This window comes from Notechis scutatus, chromosome 5, assembly GCF_049901735.1.
Source record: "Notechis scutatus isolate UNSWTSFEM ecotype Mainland chromosome 5, rNotScu1.2, whole genome shotgun sequence".
Taxonomy (NCBI): Eukaryota; Metazoa; Chordata; class Lepidosauria; order Squamata; family Elapidae; genus Notechis; species Notechis scutatus.
In genome coordinates this window covers 78,761,203-78,778,718 of record NC_142013.1, presented here as the reverse complement: position 1 = coordinate 78,778,718, position 17,516 = coordinate 78,761,203, and the positions used below count along the sequence as shown (strand labels likewise).

Sequence of the window (17,516 nt, the reverse complement as noted above, 5' to 3'; positions counted from 1 at the left end):
GACCTGGTGGATATAATTTCATTACTATCAGTAACTCTTCCCTTGACTTAAAACAAGCCCGCATGTTTTCGGTTACAGTATCCCTTGACCTTCTGTTGGACTTTTTTCAGTCGAGGAGGAGGAGGAGGTTTATGTGCCCTCAAGTTGTTCTCGTGTCCTACAGTTGTTGTTGAGTCTTAACAACCACATAAATAGATTTATCCATAGTGATCTATCCCTAACCCCAGGACTTCAGCTCTTCCAGCATTGCACTCATTGCTGCTGTAATGGAATCGATCCACCTTTATGAAAGCTTTATCTTTTGTTCCTAGTTCTGCTAGTGAGAGACTGGATTTATTTCTAAATAAATTTTTGCTGGTACCTGTTGGCTTGTGCCATATAGGATCTGATTGCTATGCCTTCCGTGTACAAATAAAATAAAGACATTATTGGAGATATAGTCTTACGAGGTAAGAATTCTTGAATTGCTACTACCAAACACATATATTCAAAGTCACAGTGTGCTATAATAAGAAGACAAATTATTGTGCTTTGGTAAGTGAATAGATCATATCTAAAATAAATTTGTGCAAGCAGATGCAGCTGGGGTTACCATACCTGGGCTGCAAATATTTTGTCAGCTACTGTAGGAAGTTAGCACCCACCCCTCTTCTAGAAAAATGAAATATCCTAGGAAATATTAAAAAGGCAGAATATTTCCCCTAAAAAGAGTAGAAACTCAAGAGCACAAACTCACCTCAGAAGCATAAGCATAAGCCTTTGTTAATGGGTGGGCCATTAAGGCCTGGGCCAGAATACTTTACATAACAAAGATCTCCAGGTAAAACTATAGCAATTGCCCAAGAACCCTTTCAGTGCATCATCATCCAGCAAGGCTCAACCAAGCCTGGAACTCAGGAAAGCTTACAAAGTTAGCTAAGACAGCCAATGGGGTACATTTCTTGCACAGGAACAGGAAACATTAAGGTAGGGCCCAACAGAGGGTATATAAGGGTCTCAGCATCTTGGCCGGCCGCTTTTCTCTTTTCCTTCACCTTGAAGCATGTGATCATCCTTTCACTTTGGAGCTTCAAGCCATGTGGTCCTGCTGTCCACCATTAAACCATCTTTCCAAATAGCCTCCATGTTTCCAGTGTCTTTTTCCCCACTTGGAACTGAACCCAGAAGGATAATTCTTTCAACACTACTAAGTTTTTTTTTGGTGTGCAGAAAATCAGTATGTAAAAGATCACTATATCAGTTACTCTCCCCAGAACTGGAATTATTTTTATTTGGTGTTGTCTACTAGCTTATTGTAACTTAACTGTGTCATACAACAGTAGAAATATTTACCAAATTGGTTCTGTCTATCCATGAACCCAGTTCCATTTTTATAAATTGCTATCAGTAGATCTCCTTTAGCATAAGGCTCCTAAATGGAATGGAACAGCTTTGGATCTATTAAATTTGAGTTGCTTTGAAGCAAGATGAGCAGCAAACAAATCTAATAAATAATAAATTGCCACTAAAACCACTCTTAAGTGGGTCAAGAACTGGAATAGATAAATTCCTTTTTAAATTTCAATAAGGACTGGAAGAAGGATATTTAGAATAAAAAGATTACCTGTGCTGAAAAGTCTGATAAAACCATTCTTGCTATTTAATTATAATTGTGAAAGGTTTGATTTTTATCTGATTTTTTAAGCCACCAGGAATTCTCAGGTTTAATGAAGTGTGAGAGTTGTAAATATATATTGTTGAAGACTGCAGCTTTTACACAGTAACTGAGACTTATGCTTAAAGACTAAAATTTAATAATGCTGTGTGAAAAGACAGCATATTAAATTTCTAAAGAAATAATGAAATCTGTTTAATTAATTGGGAATTTGAATTATTTGTGACTAGAGATTTCCTAAAATATTATAGAATATTGAAGAGATTCCTTTTGATACTAATTTTGAACAAGTAGAACAGTGGTTCTCAACCTTTTTTTCACCACGGACCCCCTTTAAATATCTTTGTAGCCACAGACCATGGCCACGGACCCCCAAGACTTAACTCAAAATTTAAATATAAGATCTCTTCAAGACTTTGCAGACCTCCTATGATGACATTGCCGCCCCCAGGAGTCTGCTGACCACAAGTTGAGAACCACTGGTGCAGAAAGTTATTTTTTAAAAATACAATGGGAAGATTTAAAACTCACTGTCATATTGGAGCTACCTATGATTATATAGGAAATGTCTTATCTATATGACTTTATTGGAGATAAGGCAGCAGAAGAAGGTTAGATTCAATAAAACTGCATTTACTGTATATAAGGTGAAAATATTTTCCTTAGGGAGAAAATTTTGCTCTAAATCTTGAGTACAAATTTTGCTTTTATTCTATAAAAATAAGTTACATTAAAGCAAATTAGTAGACTTAATTGAATAGAATATTCAGGAGTTTTGAATAAATAGTAACTCAGAAAAAAGAAGTATGATATTGAAAAATACCATTAGACTGTATGTAATTGATAGCTGAGATTATAGAATGGAAAGCTGAAGGCCTTCCAGAAACCATCTGGGTCTCCATGTCCTGGTCCTGCCTCCTGCTTTGGGTAGTGGTTTGATAGTCCTTATTGCCCTCAGCTATCTTTCAGGGCATGGGTGTCAAGCTATCTTCCAGGGCACAGGTGCAAAAGAAATGAAAAAGTTAAAATGAATTTAAAAATGCAGCAATACATGCAGTTTTGGGTATACTATGGTATACTCATATGATGCTGCTATTATGTGAGCTGCTTTGGCTCCCAGTAGGTTTCTAGAAGCAATTCAAAATGCTGGATATTTCCTGTAAAGCCCTATGTATATGGCATAGGATCACTTTATTTCTTTGATCACCTCTAGTGGTTTCTGTCTGCTCCACCTGATCTGGCAAAATAGGGATGCTCCAGTACCTCAGTATAACAATAGCACTTAGTACTTAGACATATATACTGCTGCATAATGCTTTTTACAGCATTCTCTCAGCAGTTTACAATGTCAGTATATTGCCCCCAACAATCTGGGTCCTTATTTTACTGACTTTAGAAGGATGGAAGGCTGAGTCAACCTTAAGCCCTGTCAGGATCGAACTCCAGACTGTGAGCAGAGTTGGCCTGCCATACTGCATTCTGACCACTGCGCCACCAGAGCGTCTAGTTGATCCCTGGAAGCATGTATTTGTTATGGAATCTGCACTGTTGACATCCCCCCCTTCCCCAAATACATCTACAAATCTATTAGCTTTTACAAAGAGGTGAAGACCCCATTCTTTTTTTTTTCCAACCAAATTTTATTAATTTTTAAAAACATACAAAACATAGATACACAAAAACACAAAACATAAAAGCATAAAAAAATCTCTTTTCTGAAAGTTGCTTAGTCCCGGGTTATAACTCTTGGTACAGACAGAAATTCAAATTCATATTCATTTTACATACCATTTCATATCTTATTAACATTTTCAATTTTCTATATAACTTCTCACTTTTAAATTTTCTCAATTTTATTTTATTTATCTCCTCTCAATTCAAATCATAATAGTTATTATTCTTTGTCTGTTCTATTTCCAACCATCCATTTATTTTTCTTCTTTAAAAAAGAAGAAAAACTTCTCCTGTACACTAAATGGAGTATGATGCCTTTATCTCCTTCCCCTATATTTATAATACTTAATATAAAACACATAACTTACATTGGGATTCTGTCTGGTACATTCTAAAATTATAGTATATTATCAAAAATAGTACAAATCTATTCATTAATATTGATATTCATTTATATCTTAAACATCTAACACATTACTTTTCAGTTAAATCACATACTTTTATGGGAGCACCTATTTTCCATAGTTATTCCCCCCCCCCACCTCACATATTATAGCTCATTATTTCATTACGATGTTCCTCCTTCTTCTACTTCAAATCTCTCATTTCACAAAAAAATTCGCTAATATACCATAATCTAATCATTAATATTAACAATCATTTATATCTTAAACATTTTATCCATTTCAATTAAATATCATGCCTTTGTGGACTTATGCTTTCCAAAAATTATTACCCCCCCATCACATGTCTTAAATCATATTTCATTACAGTTCTCCCTTTTTCTTAACTAAAATTTCACTAGTTTATATTAAATATTTTATCACATTTTAAATTACATATTATTTCCAATTTTCTATGGTTATTTCTAAATACAAATATAAAAATGCAATCTTATGTACCTTTCTAGAATCCCAATTTCAATAAGATTTATCCATTATCTCGAAAAAACTTTTGCTTCTTCACATCTTGCTCCCCACCATTAAGGCTTCTCATCCCTTCCTTTCTCCCTTGCTTCTTCTTCTCTTTGTCCTCTTTAACCCCTTGTCTCTCCACCTCCCTTTTCTTCTGTTTTCCCTCTTTCTGTTGTTTCCTAACATAATGTCCCTTTTTCACCTTATTCTTCTCTTTTTGGGTTGTTTTTCCAGATCTTAAAGTCTTCTTTTCCTTTTTCTCTTTCTTTTTCCCTTCTCCAACCAAAGTTATTTGTTCATCAAAGATGGCTTCTTCTTTGTCCCCATCATCCTGTTGCTCATTCTGCTTCACATAAGTATAAACCGCCATTTCTATAAATTGAAAAAGAGTGCCAAAAACATCTTTCCCTTCTTGCTTTTCTTTTTCATATTTTTGATATACAAGTTTCAGTCCATCCACAAATGATGCCATTGTGTAGAGAAAAAGTTTTTTCAAACAACCACCCAGATGTTTTTAATCAAAAATAATTCTCAAAAGTTCCAAAATCACCAAACAATCCAAACAGGCTGTTTCTTTTAAATACCTTCTTCTTCACTTTCTCTTTCTGGAGTTAAAGTTTAATCACAAAGTTCTCTTTCAAATATATTTTTTAGAAGTCTTATTGATGTTTAGTAACACTTTAAAATTCTAGGCAATCTTCTCCTTATTTTCAAATTTTGCTCCAATTTTTTCCCCCCTCTCCCTTCCCACTCACAGCCAAAAGAGTTTTTCCATCCGCTATCACGTTAGGAAGGAGAGTGGAATAAAAGGAAAAAAAAACTTTCCCTTTTAGAATATTCACAGCTTGTTACTGTCACTAGAAACAATATCTACTTAACAGCCTTCAAGGTTCCAGGTCACTTTCTTTTGCCTTGTCCCGGTTGAAAGCAACTTTCACAATTCTTCAAACTTTCTCCCTCCTGCACCTGCTTGTCCGGCTGCAGATTTCTTCGTGGTGGTCATTGCTGACCGCCGTTCCTCCGCCTCGGGAAAAGGGGTTTTTTGCCGGGTGGGGAGGGGGTCTGCGACGCCCCCAAACCCCTTTCCGGCTCCTCCCTGTCTTCAGCTGCCTCTACGGGGCAGCTATATCCCCCAGATCCAAACGGATCAGGGGAACCTTGGCGGCGAACGCAGCAGGGATCGCGCAGTGTCGTGAATCCCTGCCGCCGCCGAAAACTTGCAAACCGGAAGACCGTGAAGACCCCATTCTTTAGGCATTGGGAGGTGGAAATTATGCTGGGAAGTCTGGCTTGGATGTGTGTATTCAGTGCTTTGCATATTTATTGAGCTCAGTATTAATTAGGATTTGTTTTAATATAATTCTCTGCTTTTGCTTGTTTATCACCCAGAGTTTCTTGGATAGATGGGCAGACATATAAACTGGTCCTGGCCACAGAACTTAGAGGCATGGTTTCTAGAGCCATAAGCCTTTTCATCCTTTGTGAGAAAGAACTATTTCACAAAAGAAAAAAAAATCCTTATTTTAAAAAATAAAAATAAAAAATATAAACATTAATTTAAGCTTTAAATATTAAATGCAAATATTATGTGTTGGGTAAAGATACGCTTCAGAGCTGCCTAGATCACAAAATCCTGATTAAAAAGAAAATTCAAAAGAAAATGCAGCGCTCTGAGTAGTTCACAAGAAGATACTGGCCTGCTAAAAATAAAAGTTCTTAGTATATTACAAATCAAAAGGCAACTCCAAAGAAAAAACGCGATCTAAAAAAAGTTATGAATGTCTGTGAAATAAAAATCAAAATAGTTCTATAACTGATATAGACTTATAGAGAAATGATAAATAAGAACATGAGACAATAAGACTGAAGTACCACAGAAAAAAACATTAATTAAAGCTCTAATATAATTTTTTGAGATTAATGTTACCTACTACTGTAAAATAGAAGTATTCTAAAACAGTGGCTCTGCTTTCTTCATTTGGACCTCACCACTACTTGGAAACTTTTGACCATTTTATCAGAAACTACTGGGTGTAATGAAGTTTCATCTTTTCCCTGTCTTGTTCCATGCTTCACTAGAGTTGCTCCCAATTTCACTTCTTATTTTTAAAAAAAAGCAGAAGAAGGAACTGGAGTATATCATTTTCTAATTCATTAGTGTAACCTCTGCTTCAGAATAAATATAGAACATCTTACATTAGGGTCCAATCTTCCTTGTAGGTATGTGAATTGATAGTCTGAATGAGGAACAAGGCTGAAACTACAATCATACACAAATCTTATTTTTAAAAATAGCAATAGTAATAATTTTTTAAAACTTGATATTTTGAGTCAGTAAAAATACGCATTTTACCATGCAAAAACCATTTTACTGTTACAGACAAAAAATGTTCTATGTTGACTATTCCTTCACCAAAATTCTTTAATGGAAATAAAGTTTCACTTTTGTTGATAACAAATCTGTTTAATATTTAGAGTAATGTTAACAATCTGAATTTTCATATTTCTCACAGCATCAAATTGATTTCTGTATCTCCTTTTTGAGACAAAATAATAAAAAAATCTGAATTCACATAAGTATATGAAACAAAAAGAACCATCAAATGTTTTGCCATATTTGGATAGTCTTGAGTTAAGCTGCTTGAAAAATAATTCAGTGGAAGTTTATTAAATTTTTATTCTAGCTGAGGTTAGATCTGAGCAAATAGTACTTTCTAGTTTACATTTAGAAGAGAAAGTACTTTCTCATCTCATAGCAAATAAATCAAAATAGCGCTACCATTTGGAAAATTTCAGCCTGTTAAAGCAAGAAAAACACTGTTAAAATATACCCTGCAGACAAAAGAAAAAAAATTCCTGACTAGTTTAGGAGAAAATTCCTGAAGTAGTTTTATAAGGCAGTATACTTATATAGCAGGCTATTTTTCTTTTTAAAAAGAGATTTAGTGGTTTTATTTATGATGAAACTTTTATATAAAGAAGTGAAAAGCTTTTTATGTATCCTCTTCATTTTCTGAACATTGCTTTTTCTTTTCTTTTTTAAAATCTATAAAGATCTTATTAAATATAGAAGAAGTAGAATATAAATGACTTGATTAATTAAGAAATTGGAATAAATATTTATGGAAAGAATATTTGTAAAATATATATTGTTAGAGCACACAAAAAAGGAATTAAAGGGCCAGGCTAGGAGATGTTTATACTTTTCAGACAGATATGGAATAATGGTTCTTGCATTTCTTTGGAAACTTTAAGATGCCACTAAACATAAAGGAAAGCAGTTAGCTGATTTTTATTTAGTTTTCACAAACATCTCTGTTGCAGAAAACTGCTAAGAATAATAAGAGAATAGTGGATTTTATGCATTTGAGCCATTTCCAAAATTGGCAGTTTTTTTTTTTTTACTTTCCTTTAAAAATTCTACTTTAAAGTTCATATTGCAAATAAACAATCTTAATTACATTTTCATAAAGCATAAACTTTAGATGATTATTTTAAACACTATCTAAACTCTTCACATTTATCATATAAATATAACCTATATTGCAAACGAAATGTTATATCTGAATATGGGGAAATTATATGTGCATGGTGCTCATAAATTGCAATTTGTTGTTAGTGGGACTTGTATAATGGGTGCAATGCACTTTTTAATTGAAAGGTGTCTGTTTTCAAAATCTGTATCCCAATTTTTCCCTTTTGTCGTAGGTCTAATAAGCCTCTATATTTTAAAATTATTTCTCAAGCCCTCATTGTGGGAATTCTCTATTTGGCTGCATAACACGCTCAGAAATGTTTCTGAACTGAATAAAATTTTCTCATAAACTCTTGAAACAAGAATGTCTGTGATTATAGAATACTTTATATACTGGTAAGTATTGGTAGAAAGGGAATTAATAGAAACTGCCCCTGACCTTGCAGACTGCAGTAAAAACAGACAAGAATCAGGAATAATCATTTTGCTTCTGTTAGCTATTCCCCACAGTTTTCCCACCAGCTAGACACAGGGTACCTATTCATTGAAAGGATGTCTGCTCAAATGCAGCATAGAAGTAAAAAAAGAACAGTGTTACTTGCTTTGGTCCGGAAGGATATGAACACAGAAGTCCTTCTTTCTAGCATGTAACTGAATAGAAGGGGGTAATGAAAAGAGAGTTCTTCCAAAGACAAATGTAAATATTGTCAAGTATTTAAACAACAGAGTAAAACCAATGTGTGGCTATCTACACAAAATGTAAACTACTAATTTGATTTCTGTTAGCTGCAACTGTGTTCTGAATGCAAATGGTGTTGGGGATATTTTACAAATTTAAATTTATTTGGTAAATTTTTGTGTTGGTCACTTCAGCTAAAATATAGCAAGGTGTCAGAGCAAAATGATAATCTACCGTGTTTCTCCAACAATACGGCCTCCACCAATAGGAAGGCCCAGCATGATTTCTAGGCATGAGGTGAAATTATGGCCCACCCCCAAAATTTAGGCCTATTTAATCTATGTGTTTCCATGCCATTTCTCACATCGTTCGTTAGAACTACATGAGGTGAAGAGAAATGGGGGGAAGGGCGGGGGGGAGAAAACTTGCCTTTAGGAGTGCCCTGCAGGTAGCCTAGGCTAGAATACCCCGATCTACCGATAGAACATCAGCCTATAGAAGCTCCCCGAAGGCAGAGTCCCCAGCCGCTTCGGGGTGAGGCATGGCTGCCCATGTCCCCTCGCCATTAGGCAGTGTCTTTCGGGCGATGGAAGCTCCCCAAGTGCAGTCACCAGCCACTTTGATCGGCCGGTAGAAGCGGCCTCAGGGTGAGCGCGCACACACACTCCCCTCGCCACAAGGCCGCTTCTATTGGCTGATCGAAGTGGCTGGTGACTGCACTTGGGGAGCTTCCATTGCCCGAAAGACACTGCCTAATGGCGAGGGGACACGGGCAGCCATGCCTCGCCCTGAAGCGGCTAGGGACTCTGTCTTCGGGGAACTTTGGTCGGCCGATAGAAACGGCCTCATGGAGAGGTACGTGCGTATGGGCCACTCTAGGTGGGGGAGGAAATTAAGTCACCCCCAAAAAGATGGCCTAGCCATTTTTTCGGGGGTCAAAAAAAAAATAAGGCCCGGCCTTATTTTGTGAGAAACATGGTAGATTTGCACAAAACAACAGCAATAATATTCATCCAAACCACAATTTATTAGAGTAATATATGTATTATCTCACATTTAACAATTATTTAACAAAACAGCTATTTAATAACTAATAAAATAGTTAAAATATAATACTATGTTTCAATTTTGTTCTTTCAAAGCATAATTGTGGATGTTCTGAAGTTATTTATAAAAATCAATTTGAATTGTTTTCTTTTTTAGGAAATTGGAATTTTGAATGGGATAATTAAATAATACAGTAGTTTAAGCTTTTTTGTGGAATATATTGCTGTACTGCCATTTTTTTTAATGTTCATACTGCCTTGTACTTTACCAAACAATGTATTTTAAGAGTAATTAATTTCTTTCATTTACATGTTTTTGTCTATTACCTGTTTCTATTTCTTTTATTTATTTTCTAAGCGTGACCTAGAAATAAAATGGGCCCAATTCAATTGTGTAGAAATCTCTGCAATTTATTTCCGCAAAAAGCAACATAGAATTTCTGTCAAATCTTAAAATAAACAAATGTTGTAACTATAATTTATTCATCACATCCCTATTCGAATAAACTCAAAGTAGAATTTGAAAAGGTAGGCCACAACAAGCTGGATTTTGGAATTATATATTTTAAAATGTTTTAATTGTCTTGTTTTTATTTTTTGTGCATATTCCTGTATTTCTTTTTTTAATCATTTTGAGCGTTCTACAAATACAGGTAGTCTAAAACCTGTGACCACAATTGAGCCCAAAATTTATGTTGTTAAGTGTGAAATTTGTTAGTTTTGCCCATTTTATGACTTTTCTTGCCACATTTGTTAAGTGAAATACTGAAGTTGTTAAGTTAGTAATACGGTTTAGTAATAAGGGAATTTGGCTTTCGCATTGTCTTAGCTTGTCAGAAGGTTGCAAAAGGTGATCACGTGACCCCAGGACACTGCAATGGTTATGAATATGAATCAGTTGTCAAGCACCCAAATATAAATCACATGAACATGGGGATGTTGCAATGATCACAAGTGTGAAAAATGGTCATGTCACTTTTTTCAATGTCATTATAACTTTGAACGATCACTAAATGAATTGTAAGTCAAGGACTGCCTGTAGACGATAACTTGAAAAATGAAAGAGTTAATTTTTGTTTCATAAATCTATATGTCTTATAACTAAGGAAGCTGCTGGGAAAAATTATCTGGTGGCATGAGGTTGGATATTTTCAGTAGTATGCTGATGACATTCAGTTATTTATATCAATTCTGCCCAAGTGATGCCATCAAGATTCTGTCTCAGTGTCTGAAGACTGTAGGAATACAATTCCAACTCAATCCTAGCAAGACTGAATGACTATTGATAATTGGGCACTGGTGCTGGAAATCTTTCAGGTTAGCACTGGATGGGTTAATATTTTTTCACAACATAACATATGCAATTTGGGAATCTTTTAAACTCTCAAAGAGTAAGATGGCTAGAAAGGTTTTTACTCAAGTTTATCTTGAGTGCCAGTTATGGCCATACCTTGATCAGGAAGCACTCACTATTCATAGTTACTCATCGCTTGGTTGCTTCTCATCTGGATTGATGCAGTATGCTTCACATGGGGCTGCTCTTGAGCATCAGAAGCTACAACTGATTCAGAGCACGGTGTGAGTAGTTATGGCACTGATCCTCAAACTATGGCCCACGGAACAGATATGGCCCGCCAATGCAAAGTATGCCGCCTGTGGAGTGGTGGGATTCAGCTCTGCCCCTTGCCATCGGCCTTATCTTCCAGCGAGCATCCACTCCAGCCACACTTCTGGTTAGTTATTTCAGTGGTTGAACTACACTTCTGATCACACTGCTGCTGCCGAAGTTAAAGCCGAAGGGTGCAGGGGAGGGCCAGATGACTGAGGGGTGATGACGCCAGTGCAGCCACATCCTCCCAGGCCAGTGGGTGGGTAAGGGAGGGGCTGCTGCCAGCCTGAAAAGCAGCTCTGCTGGCTCAAAAAGCAGCGCTGCTGCCGGCAGAGCAGCCACGTGATCCAGGGCCAGTGGTGGGCAGGGGAGGGGCTGCTGCTGGAAGGCCCAAAAAAGGGTTTTAGTCCATTTTTCACCTACAGAGACATTCTGGAGGCGGGGGAGGTGAAAAAGGGGGCGCACAGATGCCCCAGGAGGCCAAAAAAAAAAAAAAAAGAGAGGCTGTTTTAGCCAATTTTTGACCTCCAGAGACATTCTGGTGGTGGGGGAGGTGAAGAATGGGGTGCACAGAGAGACAAGACAGAGAGAGAGAGAGAGAGAGAGAGACAGAGAGAGACTTGTTGATTGTATGCTCCTTGGGGCTGAGAAGAATTGCTACAAAACTGAGTTTCCTGAAGTGGACCACTAGACTCCTAAACGGCCCACCAGTGCACTGGACCGCGGGGGTGGCTCCACGCTCTGCCGTGGCGCCCGCGGGCCCCCGCCCCCAGGTGTCCCCCCCTCGCCGTCCGGCCCCCACCACGCAGGGCCCGGCCCCCCGGCCCCGCCGCCGCCGCCGCCGGCCGGCTGAAAAAGAGGCGAATAGACCAGCGGCTGCCCCAACAACCGACAGGCAGGCAGGCAGAGGCACGATGAGCGCGGCGGGGGTGGGGGAGGGGGGGGGGCGGAGGGCGGGAAAAGCCCCCCCCCGGAGGTCTCCGGGTGAGAGTGGGAAGCGTGGCAGACGGCGGCGGCCCCCCCCTTGGCCGTCCCGTCCAGCAGCACCGAGTAAGAAACGCCATTTTTTCTCGGCCCAGTACAGAGGCTCGGCCGGGCTCGGCCCTTTGAGGCCCCGTCCTAAACAACTGAAAAAAGAGCAACATGCAAACGAAAGCAAATAAAATACCCCCAGGAGCAAAACAAAGTTTAACTTGTGTGCATTGTTTAATGGACTGTTAAATTGGCCAAGCCCACCTGGTCACATGACCTGGCCATGCCCACCCAGACTGTCCGGCCCCCCAACAGTCTGAAGGACCATGAATTGTTTCCCTGTTTAAAAAGTTTGAGGACCTCTGAGTTACGTAACATTCATATAATCCCACTACTGCACAAGCCATAGTAATTACCATTGAGATTGTGGGTGCAATTCAAAGTGCTGGAGATCATCCATAAAACCATATATGGCACAAGGCCAAGTGGCTATCTCAAGTTATCTGCTTACCCAACAAGATTGGACATGCTCCAAGACTCATCTATCAGACAGTGCCATTTTATGTCAGTCAGATAGCCTTCTCAATCATTCTATTACAGTCTGCCCTATGGAGCATCGTCCCTCCCCCCGCAATATGGATGGCACCAGTAGTGCTAGCCTTTAGAAAGTTTTGGATCTGGTTCTTTTTGGCACTAGCCCAAGATTTTGCATCAACTGTTAATATGTGGTATGTGACTTAGCCCTGTTGCTATATGGAACTTCACTGATGTTTATGTATTATGTTTTTTTAACCTTTCTTAATGATTAGGGAAGCGGGAATCCTCATAATTTAAACAGGAAAACTTGAATTGCTTCTTTCTTTGCATATTGCAGTATTTTTTTTCTCTTTTTGTAATCTTCAAGTTTTTCTAGTTTACAATAATTTTTTTTAAAAAGAATGACTCGTAGTGGAAAAGGGAAGCAATTAGTGTTCCAAACTTATTCATATAGCACTAAATTACATATTGGCACTGGATACAAATCTGCTATTGACTGAAATAATTCAATTGCATGATTAGAAATTTTTGAGTTATCTTTTGTTTTAAAGCAACTTAAGAGAACATTCTAAAAGAAGGTTATTGATAGTAACTTTTAAATTGTCTTTCTGTGAGAACTCCTGTAAAAAAGTGAAATGGAAAATGATCAAAAAGGAAACTAGGACTTTATGGCAATCATTGGAAATGTTCACTTCATGTTTTTTATTATGTTCTTTGGGAAGTGTAACCAGTTGCTGAATTTTGTTGCAAAAACGGTGCATTTTTTTCAATCATTGTTAGAACTAGTTTCATCATATATTTTTCAATGCTAGTGAAAATATTTTTCACTAGCTGGAATATTTTGATCTAACTTTATAAGTTTAATGATATCATAAGCAATACTCCAATATTTCCTTGCATCAGTATCTTGCAGATCATAGGAGTAGCAGAATCTTTATGTAAAATGGAATCTCTTATTTGTGGATTGTTAACCCACAAGTTGAAGCTGCATAATAAACTGGATCCTAGTCTGGGTTAATAACACTTTATCCCTGTAGGATGTGCTAATGATTCTCAGGCATGTTGAGAGATGCATGTTTGAAACAAGCAGGAGATAGGATACACACACACACAAAAGGTAAAAAAAATAACAACTGGAAAGGCCATTGTGAAAAGAACTTGTATAACAGTAGCTTCAGAAATGCTCATCTTCCCAGTATTGGTAGCTGAGATCCTCAGTACTGATGGCCTCCAAGAACTCTGTATACCATTGCTTTTTGCACCAGCGTTAGTTTCTGAATACTCTTCAAGGGTAGGTCCATCTAGAGTGCATTGCAGTAGTCTCAGCATGAGATGAGCCGGGCTTGAGCACAAGGGTTCATGATCCAGGAAAGATTGTAACTGGAGCACAACACAAAGCTGCACAAAAGCTGTTCTGGCCATGACTGACACTTGCTTGTTGACAGGAGTCATGAGTTCAGGAGAACCCCCCCAAGTTGTGCAATGCAACTCCATCCAGAACTAAAGATGTTTAAAGTCCTGGATCCTGAAACTCTGTGCACCCAAAGCCACTCTGATGACCCAGGGCTGGGCATGGAAGCAACACAGGCAGAATGAAGGCTTAACTCCCCATTATTGCTCCAACTTTTCCCCCCAAAGTCCCACTGTTCTCTGCAAGTCCAGAAGCCAAGCCCTAAACATGCAGCTCCTATAGTTCCTGGCTGCTATTAGTCCAGAGCAGCAGCACAGTTCTGAGAGCAGCCACAGTTCAGGGAATTTGGTTCCAAGGAGTCCTCGTCACAGGAAGAGTTCACTAGGACTGTAGCGCAACCCGAAGCAGAACTGTGTTGCTGCAAATTTGCATATAGCCAGACCAGGAAAGCAGGGCAGGACAAGAAAAGCACCCTGATGTTGGTAACAGCACGTGAGACTGGAAAAAGGCAACACTTGTTCCCAACAAGTGCCCCTCCTAATGGTGTCTCTTTAAATCTCATTCTCCAGGTGAACCTTGTGAAGAGGGGCAGGGCGTCCTCCTCCCGAGTTGTTGGGGTGTCTGTCTCCATTCTCTATGATTGGGGATAGGGGGAGGTAATTGCTAATCTCCGGAGTTCCTCTGCTCTGCTACCTGCCCTCTCCTCCCCCCTTGCTTGTTCATTCTGCGCCCTCTCTCCTTCACTGGCAACCCTTCCCAGGCCCGAGGGACCTGGGATTACTTCGTCCTGCTCCTCTGGTCTTTCCTCCGTAGGCCCTAACCCAGGCTCAGATGGAGCCATGACAGCCACTTGGAACCAGATTCAGCCAAACCCCGGCAGCCTCCAAGCACTGCAAGAAGGGAGTGATAGCATCACCAGGATGGAGATGTAAAGTTGACTATTATTAGCATACTGTGTGCAGATGAGAACAAATCTAAATTTATTTTAAAAAAACCCCACAAAGACTGAACAATTAAAAATGCATCACAAACATGTAGCTGTCTAGAAAGCCTGCCCCAGCTGTTGGATGAGATTAATGGTCTGTAAAGGATAATAAGGAAAATAAAGAGAAGCAAGCAAATACTTTTTTCTGAACAGTTTCTAGAAGCAAATCCAAGGAATTAAGAGTGGATCTGTATTAAGGTCTTAAAAATGCTGAACCGTGTGGTATCGTGAGAATTCTTAAATTATTAAAATAAAAGAACTACTGATCTTTTAATAGAAAGTATATAATAACCCTAAGATCTGCCCTATGTACAAGACAGCTATATGATGTGTTCGCTGAAATACTGATTTAAAAAAATGAAAATAAATACCGGTACTTTAAATCTCACTTTAAAGTAAACTATAAAACCATTAATAGCTATAAAATTAATGGGCGTATAGCAAAAAAAAAAAAAAAAAAAACCAAACCACCAATGTAGAAGAATTACCATGGCTTTGGCTAAGAAAGTATTGAGATTAGCAAGAATGCTAATTTCTTGGAATTTTTTGAAATATGAAGCACACTCATGAAGTATGCTTGCTTGCTTGGACTTTCTAACATAATGGAATAAGAGGCGAGAACCTCTTATAGGCAGCTAGTTAAATAAGAGAAAACAGTAAATAACTATTGAACAATTATTGAAATATGGATTAAGTGGTGAATATTTCCAAAGCTTGGATCAGTAGATGTGTAATTTATTCCTACTAATTTTACAGTCTGATTTCTTGTTTATCTTAATGTTTATTTTAACTAATGCGGTTGGTTTAAATTGATGCTTTAATACAGTTTGCCTGGACAGTGTCTGTAAACAGTGTTATCTCTTGTGACCTAAAATGTAAGTTTCTCTGTTGTTGCACCTGGACTTTAGAACAACATTCCCCCCACCCCACCCCCAAGATCTTCGTTACCACTATCCTGGTTTCATTCAAATAGAACATTAAAACATGGGTTTTCCTGAAACATTGGATAAGATTGGGGGGTGAGTCCCTTGTGGGTATGCAGTATGGTTGAGGAAATGTTTTTATTCTTTTTAAACGTTCACTATTTTCTGTCTTATTGTTCTTAATTTGATTTTAATACTGTATACCACAGTTACTTTGTAATTAAGCAGCTGTATACATGTGATAAATAAATAAGATATCCTTGTATTTTATTGAACAGCAAAACTAATTCTGGACGCAGAATTAAGGCATCTGGCTACTTACTTCCCTTGCAGGAGGAATTTTGCTAACTGTTTGTTTTCACTCTTTATAGGATGCTTCAGGATGAAACGCCACAGGCACCTAAGCAGCAGTGACAGTTCAGACAATGAAAGTAAATAAAGTGACCTAATCTTCCTTTGATCTGTAAATCTTCCTGTGGTTTCTTTCTTTGGTTTGAGGGCAAACCGTTATACTTTTTCTTCAGCTATAAAGAGAATTGCATTTCTTGTTCAGTTTCATTTCCTCTTGTGTGCTGTGGTATTTAGTAATATCAGAGAGGATCAAAACAAAATTAGAAACATTACAAAAGGAAGTTAAATGTAATTATTAAATTCAGTTTCTTCAGAGCCTTTGTTTAGAATATAAAAAGCTGCATAATTCTAACAGGTTGCATGTATTCTAGTATTAATCCTTCTATTTGCAATGGCACAGCTGTTGGGAAAAAAGCTGGAAATTTCCAAACATCAGCTGCTAAAATTCATATAGCATGTGGGACTTAATGTTTTAGAAATCATCTGGCATTCTTTCATTCATTCTTTTTTAAATAATAATTTGTGTTGAAGTTTAAAAATATAAAGATAAAAAACTAATGCAAATTAAGAAAAATATTAATTAGGGATCAGGATAGAATCAAAGTGGGTAACTACTTTTGAAGTAGACAGATTAAATGTTCTTGTCTGTCCTTTTCTGAAGCTGGTCGATGACTCATTTCTGATTTGTAGGATGCTCAAGCCACTTGGCAGTCAACTGAGATTTAAGCCAAAATATCTCAAAAGGCTGAACTGTGCTCTCTGGCTCTTCCTCTAAGGATGGTTTTTTCCCCCCTTGCTCTGCTCCTCTCTGAGTTCAAGGAAGAAGCAAGCCCCTAATTTCCAAATATGAAGGCATATATAGGTGAAACTCAAAAAATTAGAATATCGTGCAAAAGTTCATTTATTTCAGTAATGCAACTTAAAACCTAATATATGAGATAGACTCATTACATGCAAAGCAAGATAGTTCAAGCTGTGATTTGTCATAATTGCGATGATTATGGCTTACAGCTCATGAAAACCCCAAATCCACAATCTCAGAAAATTAGAATATTACATGCAATCAATAAAACAAGGATTGTACATAGAACAATATCGGACTTCTGAAAAGTATAAGCATGCATATGTACTCAGTACTTGGTTTGGGCCCCTTTTGCAGCAATTACTGCCTCAATGCGGTGTGGCATGGAAGCTATCAGCCTGTGGCACTGCTGAGGTGTTATGGAAGACCAGGATGCTTCAATAGCAGCCTTCAGCTCTTCTGCATTGTTCGGTCTCATGTTTCT

General features: G+C 37.8%; 2 protein-coding genes across 2 annotated transcripts in view; one reads left to right on the top strand and one right to left on the bottom strand.

Annotated features, from left to right (window-relative positions):
* TUBGCP5 (tubulin gamma complex component 5) overlaps window positions 1-17,516 on the bottom strand; it is a 379,326-nt gene that overhangs the window by 180,180 nt on the left and 181,630 nt on the right. The window lies entirely within an intron of this gene.
* The window catches only part of JADE3 (jade family PHD finger 3), a 32,592-nt gene continuing 31,290 nt past the window's right edge, over window positions 16,215-17,516 (top strand). Inside the window, exon 1 of the mRNA XM_026666856.2 lies at window positions 16,215-16,310. Coding sequence (XP_026522641.1) covers window positions 16,262-16,310 — 49 coding nt within the window. The 5' untranslated portion in view covers window positions 16,215-16,261. The remainder of the gene's footprint in view (window positions 16,311-17,516) is intronic.